We start from the raw sequence: 22,920 nt of genomic DNA on the forward strand, positions 1-22,920 counted from the left end.
CAATCTTTCTCCAGCCTAGATCTCTCCCCTGTATGCCACACACATATATCCTACTGCCTGCTTAATATCTTTTGTGCTTCTAGGAGAAATCTCCAATTTAACCATGGCTGAAAAGAAGCTTCCATTGTTTCCTTAAATCTGTATTACATTGATATGGAACTCCCCCCAAAAAGAGTTATGTTTTTACTCTTCTCTCTCTTACTCCCACATCCAGATCTATCAGTATGTCCTTCTAATCAGCATCCAAGATTTCCAGGCTCCTACCATGTCTCACCATCTCCGCTCCTAAAATACTTGCCCCACTTGTTATCATCTCCTCTGTACACAGCAGCCGTAGGTTCTGACTTAACTTCCCTGATACCTCTTACCCTTTACAGCTGTTGGCTCCAGATCAGCCAGAATAATCTTCTTAAACAATGACCAGCTCCTGTGTCTCCTTGCTTAACATTCCATTAATTCCCTGAAATACTCAGAACATAATTCAGATACTCTATCACAGTCAGCACTTCCCTTTGACTGTAGGGTCTGGGCTCTGTAGCCTTCTTCCTGCTGCTTGCACATGACATATATGTTATCATCTTGGAACCACTGAACTTCCTTTTCTTTGTGTGGAATGTTTTTCCCAGCTTGTTGCTTGGCTCTTATGATTCATATCTTTAGTCAATGTTACCTTCTCAGAGAGGCCTTTCATGATTACCCTTGCTAAAAAGGCTTTACCCAATGACTCTTGAAATTGATATTTTATATATGCTCTGATACTTATGAATAGAGTATAGGAATGATTGTATTTACTATTACTTACCTATTTATCATGTGCATGCACTCCAAGAATGTAAACTCTCCAAAGCCAAAGATTTTATCTTTCTTATTCACCCATGTGTCCTTTGAGCTAGAACAGAGGATCATTTATAATTTTCTTTTTTTGAGAGGTTTTTGCTATAGGGCACATGTGCTTGCCAGAAAGACAGAGAGAGACAGAACGTGAGAAATCACCCCCCAGGGGGGATGGCCATACCACAATTCCTTCTCCTCCATTCTCCTCGTGGGATCTTGGGCATGTACGCACATGTGCCCAACATGAGTTTAAGCCACCAGGTCTGGGACTCGAACTGCGGTCAGCTACATGGGAGGTCAATGACATAGCCATTATGCCAACTGCTGGTCCCAGACCATTCATGATTTTATTCTTATCATCCAGCAAAACACCTGGCACATAATAGGTGCTCAGCAAATGCATATTAAATAAATTACTCTAAAGTTCACACATAGTATTGAAGTTACTTTCCATTATAATCTCTATTTAGAAATACTTTTGGGGGACCAGCAGATGGCATAATAGTTATGTCACTGGATTCCCACATAGTCAGCAGTGGTTAGAGTCCTGCACCTAGCAACCTAAAACTCATACTGGGTGCATTTGCGTGTGTGCCCAAAATCCTGAGAGAAGAATGGAGCAGAAGGAATTGTGATGTGGCCGTCCCCCCCTCAGGGGATGATTTCTTGTTTTCTGTCTCTTCAGTGAACACACATGCCCTATAGCAAAATTCTCTCTCTTAAGAAACAAAACAAAACAAAACAAAACAAAACAAAACAAAACAACTTTTAGGGCTGGCCCTTTAGCTTAGTTGTTAAGGGACACAGATTCCACATGGCTGTTGAATCCCAGCCTCCACAGCTTACAAAACATATGCATGCCCCAAATCCTGACAAATGAAATGGAGAAGGAATTGTGATATGACCACACCCTATTAGGAGATATTTTCTACCCCATCTCTCTTTCTGTTTCTGTATGTCTCTCTGGTGAGTAAACATACCCTCTAGCAATTAAAACAAAGAAGAAATAATGTTAATGGATAGCAGCCACAACAACAAGGATAAATACAACAATAATAATATATGCCATGAGACTAGCAGGTGGTATGGTGGTCAAGATGCTGGACTTCCACATGGCCAACTGCAGTTAGAGTCCTGGACCCAACAGCTTGAATATCACACCGGGCATGTGACTGTGGATGCCCAAAATTCCAGGAGAATGGAGGGTTGTGGCATGGCCATCCTCCCAGGGGGTTGATTTCTGACTTTCCTTTTCTCTTCTGTCTCTCTCTCTCTGGCGAACGCACATGACATATGGCAAAAACCTAAAAAAAAAAAAAAAAAGATGATGATAATCCCTGCCATGCATTGGATGCTTACTATGTGATAAAGATTGTGCAAACCACTCATTTTGAAAAATTGCATTTAATATTTACGTCAGATTTATGAGGTAGAGATTATTATTGCCTGTCAATCAGTTTACAAACGAGTAAAGAGGCTTATAGAAGTCCATAGTGAGTGGCAGAGTAGGGTCTGGAATCCAGTCCCATATGAAAACAAATGCAATGATTCTACCCACCGTGCTGTGCCAGCAGCCTCAAGAGAGCAGCCATTTCAGAACTGTTGAACCGTAGGAGTTGAAAGGACCTGAAACTGATCCAGTCTTTTGCCACACTCCAGATGAATGATTGTTTAGCCTCTAAGTTTTGTTCTGTCTCTATAATTTCCTTTCATTTGTCTTAGCTTCACCCCTTTCTTCCAGAGATGTGGTTGTGTATATTAATTCATCTCTTTTAACATATATACGTATCTTTCAATCAGGTGTCTGTACATGCTGGTGGCATTTGGCAATCTAAGTAAACTGTTAAGAGTTCAAGACCATTCCAGAGACAAGGACTGAGTAAATATTAACAACACCAGTGCTTGGTTGGAACTTGAAAGGACTGCGTAACATCAATGAGCAGTCTAGACCAGATTAGTCTTAAAGTCCAAGGAAGAACCAAAGTTCACCTTAGTGCAGAAATTTCTGCACAGCTCTCTCGGTTATTGTTTGCAAGTTTAAGAGAAAGAAAATGATGAAGGAGAAAGAGAAAACCATTGCTCTTGTGAAGGTTATAGACACTTCAAAGTTAAAACTGGTGAGCAAGTGCCTTTTGGAATTCTTTCAGTGTTTGGCGATGAAACCACCTTAGATACTGAATTTGAACTTTATATACTTATAGTCAATAAAATAAGGTAGGTAGAAACTGAGCTTGGAAATGTGTAAAATATAATGTAGTGTATTGACAAGCTTGTTTATTTACAAGATTGTTTTCAGTGCTCTCAACTATAGAACAATTGTTATGGTCTATTTAGTAAAAAAAAATTGTTAAAACTAAAGTGATGCTTTATTATGATTTTTTAAATCAAGAAGGTGACAGTTTCACTAATTATTTGTTATAGTGCTTACATTAAGTTAATAGCTTTCATTAATTTAGTATTAAATAGATCATGTGCATATAAAATACATAATACAAAAGTATTTATGTTATCATTCTCTGTTTTGTGTTTTATTTTGTCTGTGTTACAAACCACCTTGCCAAAGTCAAAGGATCTCTCATCCCAACCCGACATATTATTTTTCATTCACTCCTAATAGAATAATAATAATAATAATAACACAGTGGGATTTATCTGTTCAATGTTAGTCATTCAAACCTCATATATCTGCTTTAACAAATAGAAAAGAGGGAAATTAATGGTGCATGTCCTAAACAGGTAAACTGAATGAATAAACACTCAAAGAGGAAAGAAACTAAGCTTTCAAATGCCATTTGTTATGTACGCATACATCGTACAATATATGCTCACCCACGGTGCTCCTCTTTTACCTGAGGTTTGTCTTTTTAAATGTCCATAGTCATTCTAATGGCCTCACGCTCACTCTTACCTTTTAGAGTAACAATGTCCTCATAGAAAAGCAAAATAGAGAATCCAGACAACTCAAAATTTTTTATGTCTCCCTTGAAACCCACACAAATATGTGATATAACACACACACACACACACACACATACACACACACACACACACACACATAATGATTAGAAGTTTGTTTATTCCTTTCCTTTTGATATTTATATTAAGACACTAAAAATTATCTGGAAATATTTGTTTTTTACTAATGTAATAATTAAAAAATATATTTATAATGACATTTCTGGGATATATATATATATATATATATATCTTTACATAAGTACATATTTCCAGAAAATGCTCAATGTTTACATATGTAATTCATGTTCAGAAACATATTGAGTATATATTATGGTACTCTCTCTCTCGCTCAGTGAATATAAATGAAGAGTGATAAAACAATAAATATAAATTAAATTAGAAATTTTATGGTGAGTTTATTAGTCCTATAGTATTTTGGTCAAAGGAAGAATAAACCAGGCTGCCATGAGGTACAGTGTTAGAGAGGGCTTAGACTCTACGCTGAGCCTTAGAGAGTAAGCTGTATTTGATACTGATTGAAGGGGTAAGGACATTTGAGGTGCAGAAAATAGCAGTGAGAAAGGTTAAAAGTGAGGAAAAAATAGTGCAATGCTGTCCAACATTTTCGAGAATAAAAAACACCTATGATTAAAAATGTTAAACTCAAAGGCTTTTCCTCATTAAGTAATGGAGAATACAACCTTTGTGTCAGACAGACCTGGGTTCATATCTAAGCCCTTTATTTATAAAGCTATATGATCTTGAGGTAATGGATTCATTTCTCAGCACTTTAATTATTTTATATTTCAAATGCTAATAATACCCTATGGAGTTGTCATAAAGATTAGTTGAAATATTGCTATTTAAGTTATTGTCATGATACTTGCTAAGTTTAATATGTAGTATATAATACTTAACTATCTATACCATTATATATTGTGATAATGCTTATGGTATTGTCTTCATATATACAGATTCTCATATTCCTTGTGGTAATAATCTGTCTCCAACTCCTTCTATCCCACTAGAGAGAGTCTGAAATGGGTTATTGGCAGCCATGGACATAGTGTATGTGTACATGGTGATGAAAATGTTTCATAACTTGAGAGTAGAGGGAAATATGTTGAATAGATAAAGTGGGGCCACATAATGAGATTTTTAAAACTGTTGGGCTTAGGGGGACCAGCAGTTAGCATAATGGCTATGTCGCTGGACTGCTATGTAGTCAACTGGTTAGCGTCCCAGACCCGGTGTCTTAAAACTCACGCTGGGCACGTGTGCATGCGTGCCCAAGATCCTGAGAGGAGAAAGGAGGAGAAGGGATTGCGGCATGGCTATCCCCCCAGGGAGTGATTTCTCGCTTTCTGTCTCTGTCTCTCTCTGTCTAGTGAGCGCACGCGCCCTATAGCAAAAACCTCTAAACAAAACAAAACAAAACAAAAAAACAAAAAACAACTATTGGGCTTCATACATTAGTAAAGGGGGAGATTTTAGATTCTTGAGTTCGAAAAATTAAAAAAAGAAGATATATTTTAAATATGTGCTGGTCTGAAAAAAGCATTTGGGAGTTTATTGAGAGAGATAAAGGAATCCCCATAGGAGGGACATAATTTGGTTATAGGAACCAGAGGATCTTGAAGTATAGAATAGAGAAGAATTTAAATTTAAACTGAAAAATCACTTCAAAGGGATCGAACGTTATAATTGAGAGACAGACTGAATATATGGAGAGGGGGGCCACACAGTGGGAAAAGCACATGTGAAATTTAGGTCAGATGATTTATATTGTTCTCACTGTATTTGTCCTGGGAAGAATAAATGAAAATGCAAACATTTTCATAGTTCATTTAGATGTTTCTATGGAAGTTTCACTGTCCTTTCTCTCAGACCTAAAATAAACATTCAGAGACATTAACTACTTCTATTTATTTACTTTTTTTTTTTTTTTGGAGAGGTTTTTGCTATAGGGCGCATGCGCTCATCAAAAAGGCAGAGAGAGACAGAGAGATGGAAAGTGAGAAATCACGCTCCAGGGGGGATGACCACACCTTAATCCCTTCTCCTCCATTCTCCTCTCAGGATCTTGGGCACACACACACACCCAGTGTGAGTTTAAACCACAGGTTCTGGGACTTGAATGGCGGTCAACTCCATGGACATAGCCATTACACCAGCTGCTGGTCCCAACAACTCCTGTTTTTTAAAAGTCATGCTTATAGTGAAATGTGAGACCAAATGCACATTGTTACGTATCCTAAAACTGAGCAAGTGCCTTAATGAAACTTGAGTCTGAAGAGTTTCAGCCACAGGACAGGAGATTTATGGTAAACTCTGTTTTACATTCTGGTATAGCATCCAATAAAAAACATACGCCATACTACAAGTAATGAAATCTGCATCTTTATACAATAACAAAACAGAGCAGCATACTAAGAGTAACAACATTGATGCATGGGAGTGAAATATCCAAGTCTAAAGAGATTTGCAAAAACAAACGAACAAAAAACCCTTCTCTTTAAGAATTTATTACTTTAAGATAAATTCTCGCTCTGTCTCGATCCGCCTGCCTTAGCCTCCTGAGTAGCTGGAATCACAGGTGTGTGCCACTACACCCAATTTTCAGGTTGGGTTTAGAACTGAATGTGGGCAACTCTCATGGTCTCAGCTTGCAGAGCGAAGACATCTTGCCAGTGTAAGCCACCATGGCCAGGTCTAGGTAATTATTTTTGTGGTAGTTTTTGTAGGAAAGAAATATGCCAAACTGTTTATTTGAGTTATCCAACAGAAGCTTGTGAAACATATTATTTGTGGGTAGAATTACTTCCACATAAATAACAGTTAAAATTCAATTAAATTGGGGACAGCAGGTGGCATGGTGGTTAAAGTACCAGACACTCCCACATGGCCAACCACAGTTAGAGGCCCGGAGCTGGTGACTTGCTTTCTCACTTTCCCTTTCTAGCTCTCTCTGTGTGTGTGTCTCTCTCTGATCAAATTAAAATAAATGAATGGATAAATAAAATTAAATAAATAATTCTTTAAAAGAATTCAATTACATTTATTTAAAAAATAAGCAAATTTCAGTCTTTTTCTTGCACCATTGTCAAGTGTTGTTGTCATTTCTATAGCCATTACCTCATTCAGGAGCATTGGCATCTCTGCTCTTTCTTGTTTGCTACTTAACGATGCTTGAAGCAAGAAAAGCAAAACAAATGTGGCTTTATTTAGTCCTTTCTAAGTGTAAGGGCTATTGTGTTGTGTGAGACATTTTGTAACTTACTTGTTTTATCTTACTGCTTTATTCTACACAAGGAGCTACACTATAAACCGAATGCTTTTTCCCAATACCTTATTACCTTGGCTAGAACTTCAAATACAAAGTTGAACCAAAGGGAATGATCTCAAAGGAGTAATTCGAATATTTTCTCTCAGTAGGAATTACCTCTAAACTTTCAGATATATTGTTCATCAAATTAATGAAGAGTCCCTCTATTCTTAATAAACTAAGAGGTTTGCCATAAATGGGATTCACTTTTTCAAATGCTTTTTTGTTTCTAAATGTATTAAGAGATTACAAATTTCTTCTTTTTCCTTTTAATATCATATAACACACTTTTGGGTAACATAACCTAATTATCTTTATTTTCTTTTAGATTCATATTGCTAATATTTTGCCTAAGGTTTATAGTCATGAGTGAATTAGGCCTCTAAATTTTCTTCTTCATAAAGTCTTTGGATGGTTTCAAGCTCGGTAAATTGGGGCATATTCCCTTTTGCCTTTATTGTTTGGAAGTGTTTGCACAAAATTGGCATGATGATGCTTTCTTAAAAATGTGACACTTCTCCTTGTAAAGCCATCTTGTCCAGATATATTCCTTGTGAATTGTATTTAAGGTTTATTTTGATTTCTTCAGGAATCTTAAGACTGTTTAAGCTATTCATCACTTCTTCAGTCAGTTCCACTAAATAATATTTTGCTCAACATGTATGCGTTTTGTGTAATCATTCACAATCATTGGCAAATTGCTATTGTTAATATATCCTTATCTCTTTGGATTGTGGCAAAATATATGTAACAAAATTTACCATTCTAATAGTTGGTAAGTGTAGAGTTCAGCGTTACTAACTACATTCACAATGCTCACAACCATTACCACCATCCATTTCCTGCACTCTTTCATCATCTTGAATGGAAACTCTGTACCCGTTAAAAACAGCTCCCCATTTCTTTCACCTCCAGCCCTTGCTAACCTTTATTCTACTTTCTGTCTCTATAAATCTGCCCTTTCTAGATTCCTCATATAGGTACCATAAGATATTTGTCCTTTTCTGTCTGCCTTTTTTCTTTTGTTTTTGAGAGATTTTTTGCTACAAGGTGCTCTCCAGAGAGACAGATAGAAAGCAAGAAATCACCCCCCAAGGGGATGCCACACCACAATCCCTTCTCCTTCATTCTCCTCCTGGGATTTTGGGCACACATGTACATGTGCCCGACCTGAGTTTTAAGCTGCTGGGTCCAGGATTCAAATTTCAGTTGACTATGTGGGATTCCAACGATGTTACCATTACACCATCTGCTGGTCCCTGTCCAGCTTATTTCACTTAACACAATGTTTTTGAGGTTTATCCATATTGTAGCATTTGTCAGAACTTTATTTCTGGAGCCAGCAAGTGGTATGGTGGTTAAGGCACTGGACTCCTGCATTGTCAGCCACAGTTCAAGTACTGAACCTGGCAGCGTGGTTTCTCCTTCTTTTTCTCTCTGTCTCTCTCTAGTGAGCACACATTCCCTGTAGCAACTGAAAAAAAATGATACATAAAAATTAAATAATTTTTAAAATGAACTTAATTTCTTTTTAATGGCTCAATAATATTCTATGTATTAGAATATATTCAAATATATTCTGTTCTAATATAATATTCTAATGTGCATATATATATATATTATATTGGGTCATTGGGGAAGTCATGGCACAGTTTTCCATATAAAAACAGAAAAGTATGTTATTACTTTCCCAATGACCTGATATATGACACATACTATTTATCCATTCATCTATTGGTGGACATTGGGTTGTGAACATGTTTTGACTATTATAAATAATGCTGATATGAATATTGCTGTATAATTATCTGCTTAAGTACCTGCTTTGAATATTTTTATGTGCTTACTTAGAAGGAGAATTGCTGGCTTGTATGGATAATTCCATATTTCACTCTTTGAGAACTGCCATCCTATATTCCACAATGGTGGCATTATTTCACTTTCCCACCAGCAAAGCACCAGTGTTGTTATTACTCTACATTTTTACCAGCACTCGCTGTCTTCCCTTACCCCTGGTCCCCTAATTTTTCCCTTTTGAGAATAACCATTCCAATGAGTGCAAATTCTTACCACATTGTAGTTTTTATATGCATTTCCCCCAAAATTAGTGGTGTCTTTGGCATCTTTTTGATGTAATACTGAATTATAAGGTTATATATTGCATTTAATCCTTGTCATTGTTCAACCAAATCTTTGTTCCACAGTCACTTTACCAAGATATTCAATCAATGTTATTTTCGTTTTAATATCTCTTCTTATTTAAGTTCTGTATCCGTAACTTTTTTCAATGTTAGTTATTATGTGGGTAAACCTTAAACATTATATGCCTAAAAGTATTTTTATCATGGACTTTTATGTGACCAACATTTGGACTGTATGCAAAACACTGCTTAAATTCTTTTCTTTCAATGGTTTTAAAATACTGATTTTTTTCCCATTCACTTTTGCTATTAAAAATATTTTATATTGGGGCCAGCAGGTGACATAGTGATGAAAGTGCTGGACTCCCTCATGGTTGACCACTGTTTGAGTCCAGGACCTGGCGGCTTGAAACTCATGTCGGGAGCATGTGCATGCATGCCCAAAATCCTGAGAGGAGAATGGAGAAAGGATTGTGGTGTGGTCATCCTCCCTGGGGGTTTATTTCTCACTTTCTTTTTCTCTGGTGAGCGTATATGCCCTATAGCAAAAATATTTCTCAAAAAAACTTATATAAATTTGGCTCTTGTTCCTTTATGCATAATCTTTTCTTTCTTTCTTTAGGCTTTTTCATTTTTTTCTTTGTCATTGTATATTCTTAATTTTCAATATAATATATTTGGGTTTAAGTTTTACTGCTCTTTTTTCCTTAGATTCTATAGAACTTTGGTTTTAAAATATAAAGAAAATAATGATAATGCAAAAATGGAATAAAATAAAATACTTTCATCTTTGGTATTAATTCCAGGAAGAATATGCACATTATTTCTTAAAAGGTTTTGTTCTTCCTAACCTATAAATAACCAAAGTGTTGGAGAGAAAAAAAATATTTTAGTCTTAATAATTCTATTCTCCATATTGTTTAGATTTTCTTTCATATACTCTATTTATTGGTTTCTTTTCTTCATTCTATTGGGAGATGAATTTAATAATGCTTTTATTTTATTGATGCTTTTCTTTCTTTCTCAGGGTATCTATTATTCTATTTTTTTCATTCTATTGTTCCTTTTTCAGGTATCATTTCTTAATACCTTCTGTTTCTGTCTGATCACCCTCATTATTATGTTTACTTGGAGTTATTTTGTATTACAAATCAATACAAATATCCTCTCTTATTTCCTTTAGGCTAATTTAAAAATCTTGGTTTATCCACTTTTTAAAAACTACTCTTCTGAAGTTATTTCTAATGCTGCATGTTGTTTTACTTTTGCTGTAGTCATTTTCCTGAAGTTTTGATACTTTGACCTGTGAGCTCATTTTCTTCAGGGGATATTGGCTATGGTGGACAGCAGTGTACATGTGAGAAAGCCAAACCAGCTTAGCTCAGTCTCTATAACTTCAGTAGTGCAAATGTAAATAAAATCCAGGGAAGAGAGCCTTAGATGCCAGGAAACTACTGTTGGTCACTCATCATCTTAAAGCAACTTCTCAGATAAGGAGGTTTTTTTATTTGTTTGTTTGTTTCTTACTTGAGACAAATATTGTCTTACAGAAAGGTTTGCTCTGCCTTGTTGAATAGATTCTATGATAAATTATTGATTTTTTTTTTTTACAGTTTTGTGAGTTTGATGTTGATAATATGTCCATCCACTTCATGGCAAAAGTTTTGCTTTATTTATAAAATAATCCGATTTTTAAACCAGAATATTTTTTTTCATAAATTATCTATCTAGGTGCCTACTGAACTGCAAAATAAAGACTTAGAACTTTTTAATTCACTAACTTATACTATTTGACAAAAATTATATAAATTTGCTTTTTAAGGTCTTTCAGATGTGTATGCAATCTTTAAATTTTTACTAACATTGTACTCTTAAATCTTTCAATAGAGAAAAGACACTTTAGATTACCTAAAGTGTATTACATACTTTTGAAATTGAAACCCACTTGTCTAATGATATTCAAAAAGTGATTAGCCATTACATGAAATGGAGTAGTACCTACAGCACAAAATTAAATAGGATATTAATCATTGTGCTTTAGGGCATAAATTAGACAATAACCAAGGTCAGGATAAGACGGAATACAGCTATAGTTAAGCAGGATTAGATTCATTATCAGAATTCTAGCCCCATTTCTAAGAAATAATGCAGTGAGTACTGTCTGATCAGGTAATATGGACCCAACAAAGTACTACAGTTAGGAATCTCTCACTTATTATGATTACTCTGTCTATGTAATATGGCTCCTTTTCTTTAACATTTTTGCAATTTGCCGTACCTGCATTGAATCCAACTGAATTCAAGATCTTCAGAGGAAAAGTGCCCTTTTCCTAGTTCCTCCTCTCTCACTCCTCCCTTTTTGTTCAGCCATGTCTATTCTGTTTCTCCAAGGCACAGTGTAAATGTGCAATTCGGGTTGGTGAAGCATTTGCTCATGACCAACATGCTTTTCAAAAATGATCTTCAAAAGACCCTGTACTTCTATAAGTATGACTAAATGACTTGAATCTTATGGAACTCTCTGCTTTTCTGAATTTCTGCCTATTTGTGTTTATCTGATGATAACATCCACCACCTTTCCAATTTGATCAATTCATCCCTATTTTGCAGATGAGGAAATTCAGAGGGAATAAAAATACCTGACATAAATAATTCCCTTCCAAGATCCAAAAGTAAAAATGCATTTTAAAACATTGAGTTTCTAAAAAATAATGGTGAGACATCCTAATAAATAGTGGGGAAAATGCATAAAAATATACCCCAGAGCAACATATATAGTCTAGAATGTCCTTATTTATGTGCATATGAATTTATAGTTTACTTTAACTATATTTTAAGGTTTATTTTCCTCATAAATAAATAACTTTTACTACATAAATTTTAAAGAGTATTATTCTAGAAACAAATTTTGGTCTTAATATGTCCTTTTTAAAAATTTATTTCCAGTCTAACATTATAAGTATCAAAAAATTCCCTCAGACTAAATTGGAGTTTTGCAAAAATGGGAATGTGGACTGAGATTTTCCATAATAATCTTGTTATAGCTTTGTTTGATTATGTGTACTGTTCCTAGTCCTTGAGGAAAGAAAAAAGTTGCTTCTTATTCAGCTTTTGGTTTATTGCCCAGAAATTGAATAAAGATACTTAGAATGGAAGTATTTTAAAATTTGAAATCTTTCATTGTAAATGTGACTTGTTCTAGAATAATGAATATTAACTCAAAATATGAATATTATTTAAATTTAATGTTCTTTGTAGATAAAAATCAATAAACACATTTTGAATAATGAATTGTTACAATTTTGAATTACATATAAAGCACTTTAGCTTTTCTAAAACATTATTCCCAAGAATCACTTCAAGAATTGCAGTTTTTCTATAATTGGATGCACCTTATATTCACTAGAGGCAAAGTAGTTTTAGACTACTTTTGGTTGGTAGCTGGGATATTTCTAATAATCTAGAACATTAAATGTACGATGAGGAAAAGTATGCCTTCCAGGAATGAAAGAGCTTCTCATTTAATTAACAGTGTAAAACACCCCTTGACTGTGAGTTGCTGGTAGACTGATGATATTAAGAAGACTTCCAGAATATTTGACTGTTATATCTAATTTATGATATGCAAAGAACTTTCCAGTTTTGCTAAGATGTGTACTGAGTTTTATCCAAAATGATATTTTTAATTGTATACATTTATAACCAGGTCATATGCTATATCAAACATCCATAACTTTTAAAATATTAATCAGAATTTTTCCTCATGCATGAACTGATTTCTCTTTTCACTTAAATGTAAATAGGTTTTCAAAACAGCTTATCCACAAGCATTCTATAATGTATTTAAAAATAGTCAAGACATGCTCATTGCTTTAAAATAAAATGCTATGTGTTATAAATTATTATTAACTGTGGCAAATTTACAATGGAGAATTTACAATATATAATTAAATATATCAGTGTGCACTGAAGGTGTAATTGAACTTTTTTTCCTTTTTCCTCTAAAGTTGTCTGGAAGTATTTTAGATGTGTATAGTGGTGAGCAAGGAATTTCACCGGTTAATATGGGACTTACAAGTGCTTCCTGTCCAAGTAGTCTACCAATGAAAAGAGAAATTACAGGTAATTTTGTTTTTTGTTTTACCTTTTTTTTTTTAATCAATTACATAGGATATGAGTGAAATATATTATCATGTTAGATTTTTTTAAAAAATTACTATCAACAGTCAGTTAGAAGGGGAGACACTTAGAGGGTAAATCTATCAGGTTTTTTTTTTTTTTTTTTGTAGTAAGTGAATATAACTTATAGCCTAACTGAATTGATTCAGTATTTTAGGAATTGAGCAGATATATGCATGTACTTTACCTATATATGAAGATGACTTTGAAAATTTGTAGAAAAATGAAACTAAAATGAGTTTATTTTGGTACTAAAATTTTTGATATCCACTCCTTATTTTTTCATAATATGTATTTTCTATGAACATCTTGGAGACCTCTCATATATGACAGTTTGACAAGGTTCTTCACTTAAATAGGTTTATTTTGCTATTGAATAGGTGCACTTTTTAAAAATAGGGTTACAAAATGATGTATTAAATCAGAGAAATTTTGGTTTCTGTGGTAGAATGATAATGCACTACTCAAGAGAAACTTGATTCCATGTGACAACCATGGCTCTAACCCCTTTCCCCATCAGCCTAAAGCATGATAACATTTATCATCCCACCCCATCCCTGAGAGTCAGGAATCTGGGAGTGGCTTAACAAATTGGTCCAGACTCAGTCTTCTGTGTGGTTTTAGTGAAAATGTCAGCCAGAGATTTATTTATCTGGCACTTGACAGGAGCTAGAAGATGCCCTCTCAAAACTCACAAGTCTTAGAAAAAGTCAGTGCTACTTGTTGGCAACTGGTCTTGGCTCTGAACTGCATGGACCTCTCTTAGTACCATTGCTTGAGTGCCCTTGTGATATGACAGCTGGTGATACAAGAGGTAGGTACTAAAGTGAAAGCTGAACATGTCTTTATGATCTAGTGATGGAGGACGACACATTTATCATTTTTATAACATTCTATTGGTTTCAAAGATCAGCCTTATTCAATGAGGGAGGAAACTAGCTAGGGTGTGAATATATGAAGAGTCAATGTGGGCCATTCTAGAGGATGACAACCACAAACACAACCATGTAGAAGTTCTATAGAGGGAAGTTTCATTCATGGGAAGAGACTGTGGAGTTGTTCAGTATGAGTATCTGAGAAATGTAGTTAGATCTGTTAACTCTTAGAATGTAAATAATAATCACTTGTGAAAAATTTAGGTTGACATAATTTTCCTGATTCTCTACATTAAAAAAATAATAACCATTGACTAGCTTAATAGTTTCTGTGCAATATACCTCTTAAACATCACTATGATTATCAGGTAGGTGCTATATTATATTCATTAAACAAAAGAAGAGCTTGAGACACAGAGAAGTTTGGTGATAGATACCATGACTATTAAATGAAGGTTAGCATTCAAATCTAGATTTTACTACTCTGGAGCCTAAAGTCTTTGCCCTCGTCCTTTATTAAAAAAGAACTCTATTCCAGACCTTGCAATATCTGCATCAAAATATCCTTGTACCATTTTGGACAAGTAATACTATATTTCACCTAATATTTCTGAATTATGTTGCCTGGAGGGGTTTTAAGGTTGAACTAATCACTGTTCCAATTTGATTTCCTTTTGGTCAGAAACTGACACTAGAGCATTGGCAAGAGAGAGACAAAAAAAGGACAACCATAACCTCAGTGAGTATGTTTTCCTTTTTATTTAAATAATATTAATGCTAGATGGAATGCAGTAATTATAATTATAATTATAATTCTTAAATGTTTCAAGGTAAAATAAAATTAATTCTATATGAAATGCAGTAAAATGTATAGCCTTTTATAATTCTTAAATGTTTCAAGGTAAAATAACCAAAATTAATTGTATACACAGTTTGAATATTTTGGAAAATGTAAACAATATAAGCCCCCAGAATAGCTATATACTTTTAGAAAGTAAAATATCCTGAGTTCTCTCCTTTGACCTCTGTTGTGATTCATTTATTCAAAGGTTTATAGTGATAAAAATGTTGTTAGAAAATGTGTACCCTTTAGATAGTAAGAAATTTAACTCCAAACTCTCTTTTGTCGGTGTCAATCTGCTCCTCCCTTCCTTAGAGCTGAAATCAGATTCTTGACATTCTGCATGGGGATGACAGGGAAGGGCAATGTTATCTGAAAGGTATTGCTTATGTTGTGGAGCTGAATCTACCTCTGGGGGTGGAAGGGGCCCTATGTCTTCCTAAGGGTCAAGTTGACACTAATCATGGGTCACATGAGATGGGGAAATGCAGGCAGAAGCAGATGAGCAGGATCTTGAGCTTTAGAGTGTTCGGTCATGTCTTAAGTTCCTAACTGTTTTTAAATTGAGCTTGACTAATTGGATGTGAAGACTTATTGTTTTGGGAGCCATATCAAAAACTGAGAAAAGAATAAAACAGAATAAAGATAAATACAATATTTAAAACCCTAAAATGGATCAGTCATTTCTGTGCATGTAATTAGCTAAAACTGAATACACAAGTACCTATAAAACCAGCATTTGTTCATAACGCACTTGCCCAACTGATGAGTTTGCTGTGTGGTATGAGGAAAGAGCTGACTCTTGGTTATAACAGTCCTTAAGGAAATTATCTGATTCCCACAGCCCTTCATGTCACAGCAGATAACTTTGGTCCAGATTAGGAGACAAGTAGAATAGGTGGGGAGATCTAAGATTTGATAGAAGGAATGACTACATTAAGAACTATGGACTTCTCTCTTAGTACATTTGTTAACGATTACCATCCTTGTGCTTTTGTGTGTCTACATCTTAAACATGCCATTTAATGGAGAGTATGATGACTATCTGGTATGTCCATTACCAAAATGTCTTCTAATCTTGACTGTCTTGCTAAGTTATCTTACTTTGGGGGAAAATCGATGTGAAAAAAATTATTATAAAATTTGAATAACATAGATCTAGAACAAGCTTTAAAACTTGTGAGAATCATGGCAAAAATACAAAGAAAGTCCTACTTCACACTTCTAAATTTGTAAAAGTTACAAATCAAGCCAGAAAGTGGTATATTAACTATTGTATGTTCTATTTTTCCTAAAAACTGGAATTGTAGGAAAGAATTTAAGAATTCCTAGATTCTTGGTATTCTGCATGTGGATGACAGGGAAGAGAAATTCTTGCCTTAAGCTTGTAGCCCTCCCCACTTATCTCTCCAGCTCTTATTCCACTATGCACTGCAGGTGGTCTTAAATATGAGTACAAATACCTAATCCTATATATTTGAGCTCCATACACATTCCTGCATACGATCCCTTGGCTCTCTAATTGCCTTGCTTGGTGAAGATAGATGCTCAAAGACTCAGGGATCCCTCTGGCCTGGAACTAAATATAGGATTGAGTATATCAAAAACTTTTAGAAAAGTGAACCCATATATGACATGAAATGATTTAGTAATATCTCAAAATCTAACTCCTTTACAAGTGACTAGTATTGGATGTGAACACCATTGGAAAACTGCAGTTCTTATTATAATTAGCCATTAAAAAATGCATAGACTACAATCTAAGAAGGGTGGAGATGGAGCTTCTGCTATTCTATGTAAGGTGAATTTAATGATAGATTTTAAACATTATAGGCCTGATACAGTTCCTTCTTTTGAAATAAAACTGTGAACATACTTCACCTTATATTTAAAATCTGGTTAATAATATAAGAGTTAATTTTATGGGTAAACATAGACTTATTAATACATGCTCACTGTAAAATATATATGTATTTCTATCAGCTTTACCTTTGTTTATTTTTTTAGTGTTTTGATGTGCTATTATTCGGCTTTTTTTGCATAGGGGAATAGGATGGGAGAAAGGAGAAAATAAACTCTCTCAAGAATCAATTATATTGTGATTTTATAGGAAGCCTAATGTATTATACCTGAAGGTCATATCCACTCACGGTAATTTGCTTTGTAGAGAAGGTTCACCAAAACAATAGTGATTCCTTGATGACTTTACTTTTTCCAGTAGCAGAAGTTAATTTGCAAGTGTTTGTGGTTTAAATATTTCCCAATATTTTTGAAATATGTTTTTCTTTTCTTTATGACCTTTTCTACCTTCATTTTCTTGAAAGCTTTAAACATGTTACTGGTTGAAAAATCTGATATATATATGTGTGTGTGTGTGTGTGTGCTGTGTGTATACACGCGTTTATGTATATATGGTTGTTGGAAAAGTCATGATGCATTTTTATATAGAAAGAAATATGTCATGACTTTTCTGACAACTAAGTATATATGTATATGTTATGGTTCTTGACATTAAGAATACAGAAGACTGTTTTAGAGAAAAGTCAATATACAAAATTGATATACACACACACACACACACACACAGATGGTTCCCAACTTAGAATGGTCCAACTAATGATTTTTTGACTTTATAATGGTGTGAAAGTGATAGCATTCAGTATAAACCATACCCAGAATATGCATACAACCACTGTGTTTTCATTTTCACTATAGTATTCAATAACTACATGAGACATTTAACACTTTATTACAAAAAAAGATTTGTGTTAGGTGGTTTTTGCTCACTTTGTGTTAGATGATTTTTACACAGTTGTAGGTTAATTTAAGTGTTCTGAGTTTTGTTTTTGTTTTTGTTTTTGCCATGGGGTGTATGCGCTTGTCAGAGAGAGAGAGGAAGAGAGAGAAAAAGTGAGAAATCACCCCTGCCAATGAGGATCTTGTTTCTCCAGGAAAAAACTGAGTAAGATAAAGTCTGCAATCCCTCCTCCTTCACTCTTGTCTAGGAATTTGGGATACACACACACAAACACACACACACACACACACACACACACACAAGTATGGTTTATACTGAATGCTATCACTTTCACACCATTATAAAGTCAAAAAGTCATTAGTTGGACCATTCTAAGTTGGGAACCATCCAGCATAATTTTCAAGGTGCTGGCTCTGGGAATCGAACTATGTGGGAATCTAGCATCTTAACCATCACACCATCTGCTAGCCCCCAAGCATTCTGAGTATGTTTAAGGTAGGCTATGAAAAACTATCATGTTCATTAGATTAGGTGAATTAAATGCATTCTCAATTTATATTTTCAATTTATTTTGAGTTCATCAGGCTATAGCTCAGTCATAAGAACAGGAACATGTATATCTGATGTTTGCTAAACATTTACTAGTTGCAAAAAATTGCCAGAAGTAATGAATGCATGAAAATGCAGAGAAATTCAACTCTGAGTAGTCGGTAGTTCTCAAAGCATGAATCCTGAAAAAACAGCATCATCACCACCTGGGAGCTAGTCAGAAAGGGAAATTCTTGAACCCTAGCCAAGACCTACTAAGATCAGAATTTCTAAATGTGGAATAAAAATCTATTTTAATAATCCCTCCAGGTGTGTCTGACACAGCCCAACCTTTGTAAATCACTGATCATATATTACTGAAAATTTTATAATAGAAAATAAATTTTAGTCCAATCCACATATGTTTATTTAGCGCCTCCTATATATCAAACTCTCCAGGAAAACAAAAAAATGAGTAAGATGAGGTCCGCTCTCAAAAAGGTCTTAGCTAGTTGTGCATACACACCTACTAGGTGCTAAGCATTGTGCTAGACTTTCGGGAGAATATATAAGAAAAGTAAGCACGGTGTATGACCTCAAAAGATTACAATCCCAGGACCAGCAGATGGTGTGATGTTTCTGTTGCTGGACTCCCACGTAGTCAACCACAGCTTGAGTCCAAACCTGGTGGCTTCAAACTCATGCTGGGCATGTGTGCGTGTGTGCCCCAAATCCTAAGAGATTGGAGGAAAAGGGATTACAGTATGGCCAGCCCCCTTAGGGGATGCTTTCTGTCTTTCTGTCTCCCTGACAAGCGCACGCACCCTATAGCAAAAATCTCTTTCTTAAAAAAAAGTAAGTCTACAACTCTGATGAACTGACAAATTGCAAATGTGTAAAATAAAATCAAATATGATAAACACACACAGATATGTATGCATATTGATTATCTGGTTTGGAGGGTGTGTTCAAACAGTTCATAAAAATGTGTAGTATGAGAAAACTATACATAGATTTTGAAAAAAAATTTGCACCAAAACATACTTATACTTTAATTCCATTTTTCCACAAACCTTTTCAAGCCTTCCATCTCTCTCTTTCTCTATCTCTCTCTCTCTCTCACACACACACACATTTTATATATATAAAATTCATTATATATATATATATATATATATATATAATTTCAGTATAAGTATCATGGTATTTTGAAGAATGAAAAAGTATTTTGTGACAAAATGTTTTGAAGCATTATAATCATATATTCACAATTCTAATATTGTAAGTTTTATAATAAGAAGATACATTTGAACTTTTATATTATTGTTGGAAAGTACTTTTTTTGGTTAAATGAAATGTTTTTTTGCCCATCGTTTTTAAAAGATTGTTAAGAAAGTTTACAACTGGCAAAAAGCAAACTGCTTTAATGACAATAATCAAGAATATTTCTTCTTTAATAGTTGAAAGACGAAGAAGATATAATATTAATTATCGAATCAAGGAGCTTGGCACTCTTATTCCAAAGTCTAATGATCCGTGAGTTCAACAATTATTTCTCTAATAACATTATGGTTTCAATACCCCCAAAAGTGGGTGGGAGGGAGGAGGGGAGTAGAGAACCAGTGACTAGAAAACTAAGTGGCTTATGGCAAAAATAATGCTACTTCTGGCTTTATTTAAAAGTATCTAGTCCAGGAACCAGTAGAAGGTTTAATGGTTATGTTGCTGGACTCCCACACAGTCGACCGCAGTTCAAGTCCCAGATTTGGCAGCTTGAAACTCATTCCAGGCGCCTGTGCATATGTGCCCAAGATCCTGAGAGGAGAATGGAGGAGAAGTGATTGTGGTGTGGCCAACCCCCCTGGGGGGTGATTTCTTGCTTTCTGTCTCTCTATGTCCATCTGGCATGTGCACATGCCCTATAGCAAAAAATCTCTCTAAAAATTGTATCTACTCCAGGCTGACTGTTATTAAATATCAAGACTATTACAAAAAGTTGTCTTTTTGAGCAATAGGAAATAAGTAAATAACTTCTCAGTTTACAATAAATCTTTCTGTATAGTAACAAAATGAGAAATTTAGTGATAATGTCAAGGCTATTTATAGTGCTGACTGGTATTGTCAATTTATAGTTATACCAATTCTTCTAACCTAAGAGTGCCATGTACATGAAAACAGAATTTTCTGATTTTGAGGGGTCCCAAAAATTCTGAACACGTACATGTAAAAAAGTAGAGTTGTAGAAACCTATTGACTGAAGGCAACTAGGTGTTTTGCATTGTCCACCCATAAAGTTACTTAAACATGTTGTTTGAGGTTATAAATCTCAAGAAAGAGTTAATTTATGAAAGTGTCAATTTAGAATGTTGAATGGTTCTTCAAAAGCAAAAACATGAACTGTAACATTAATAATGAGGTGAAAGTATTTTATTCAAACCGAGAAATGGACTTTCCAAATACTGACCATTATTCACTATCCAGAAATAATCATATCTGAACATTTTTGAGGTGATATTTGTGAGATTTGAGAACACTTTTCTCTAACCCAAATCTGATATTTCATCTGGACAAGTCAACAATTTGGCACAAAAGAAAATGTAATCTTTATTCTTATGAGTGTACTAGATGTAGATAGTAAAAACATGACAACTAGAATGGCAAAAGAAAAGCGGATGTAGAGTCGAAAGAACTCTAGTCTAAGTTCTACTGAAATAACTCTTCGAATATTTTAAAGTCTCTAAACATGTGATTCTTTTAGCTAAAGAAAATACTTGTGTTCTGTATGACTGTTTTTATAAAAATAAAATCAGATCAGGTTTATGAGAATACCTTGCAAATTATAAAGTTTATATAAGAAATGATAATTACTCTTAATTTTTGTTGAAGCTTTAGTTATCCAAAGACTTCTTTCCAGTTCTAATTTATTGCCTACAGCAGAGGATGGCAAACTTCCTACTAAAGGCCAGAAATTGAATATTTCAAGGTTATGGGTCAGATAATCTTTGTCACAATTATCGAACTCTACCATGTAGCACAAAAGCAGACATAGATGATATGTAATGAATGACCACAAATGCATCCAATGAAAGTGTTGACAAAAATACTCCATGAGTTACAGATTTTATGTTTTGTCCAAAATATGAAAAGTCATTTTACTATGGAATTATATTTAAAAGACACCATAATTAGGAAAACTTCATTATGAGCATGTTTTGTGTCTTTAATTAAAAAAAAAACAGTAATTCTTTTGTTTACTTATTTTTATTATTTCAGAAAGGCATATACTTTAGAGACAGACAGTGAGAGAGAGAGAAAAATAAAGCATTCCCAGGAGAGTTATGGTCACACCACAAACTTTTTCCCTCCATTTCTCTATCCTGTCTGGATTTGGGGCCCACATGACATTTTTGCAGTGGGTTTTTTAAGCCATCAGGATTGGGACTCAAACCACGGACAGCCATGTGGGATTCTATTCCCCATTGACAGTACTTAACCTCTGGACTATGGGGCCAGCCTTTAAGTGTCTTTCTCTTCTTTATGGATTTTGGAAATGAGGGTTATTATTTGTTTTAATTTTATTATGTTATATGTGGGCAAATAATATGTATATGGTGTCTAATTAAAAACATAGTAATTAGATGTTAATTAGATGTTTACTATGTCTACACAAGACCCTTTCCATATCACATATTCACTGAAGATGTGGCATTTCAAACATCTCACTACTAATCCTATTTCAATACATTTCATTTCTCAGCTTGTTCTGGCCTTATCTGTCTCCCTTAGTATTCCTCTTTAGGGATCAACAGTGGGAGTCTCATGATTAAATACAGAATTTAGACTCTTCAAACAGATTTTTGCCTGAGAAATAAGATGTGTAACCATGGAGCAAAGGAGTAGCCATCTAATCTACAAATTTATTTGGGGATTTTTTTTGAATTTTATAATGTTACTGTGGACAAATAAAATTTATAGAAAACAAGAATACTGGGGGAAAAGTGTGGAGATAACAAGAGGAGGCAAGTTTCACTTTGAAGGTAAAAATATAAATGAAGAAATGGCATTACCATTTCAGGGCAATGGTAAAATTAACAAAGAGTAGATCTGGAAAAAAAATTAAAAAGATAAAATAACATTTCAGTTTGATTTTAACAAATTTCAACATAATTTGTTGAGTAGGTGATTACAATTACTAACATGAGAGAGTATATATATATCTAACCAACATGATTACACAGTAGTCAATATGGGGTTTTCCAAATTGCATGGCATACCTATTAATGGGTCATGAAATCTGTCATATGGGGTAGATCTAGTATTTTCAGGCAAAGAAGAAAGAATAGCATAAAAAATAGAGAGTCTTTCTTACATGTTACATTTAAGGAGGATAGCAATACCTCATGAAACCTTTTTCACAGTTTTATGTGCCAAGCCTCAATATACAACTATTTCTTATAACAGATGATTTGAAAATACTAGAT

General features: G+C 34.3%; 1 protein-coding gene across 4 annotated transcripts in view; it reads left to right on the forward strand.

Annotated features, from left to right (window-relative positions):
* The window catches only part of TFEC (transcription factor EC), a 71,620-nt gene that overhangs the window by 42,643 nt on the left and 6,057 nt on the right, over positions 1-22,920 (forward strand). For 3 of the 4 annotated variants that reach the window (XM_027765922.1, XM_006162383.3, XM_027765923.1), the window contains 3 exons: positions 13,266-13,380; positions 14,995-15,051; positions 19,900-19,975. In XM_027765922.1, coding sequence (XP_027621723.1) covers positions 13,266-13,380; positions 14,995-15,051; positions 19,900-19,975 — 248 coding nt within the window. Of the gene's footprint in view, positions 1-2,679; positions 2,952-13,265; positions 13,381-14,994; positions 15,052-19,899; positions 19,976-22,920 lie in introns of those variants that run through there. The other variant, XM_027765924.1, reaches the window with a different exon arrangement.

Source organism: Tupaia chinensis, unplaced genomic scaffold, assembly GCF_000334495.1.
Source record: "Tupaia chinensis unplaced genomic scaffold, TupChi_1.0 Scaffold139935_1, whole genome shotgun sequence".
Lineage (NCBI taxonomy): Eukaryota > Metazoa > Chordata > Mammalia > Scandentia > Tupaiidae > Tupaia > Tupaia belangeri.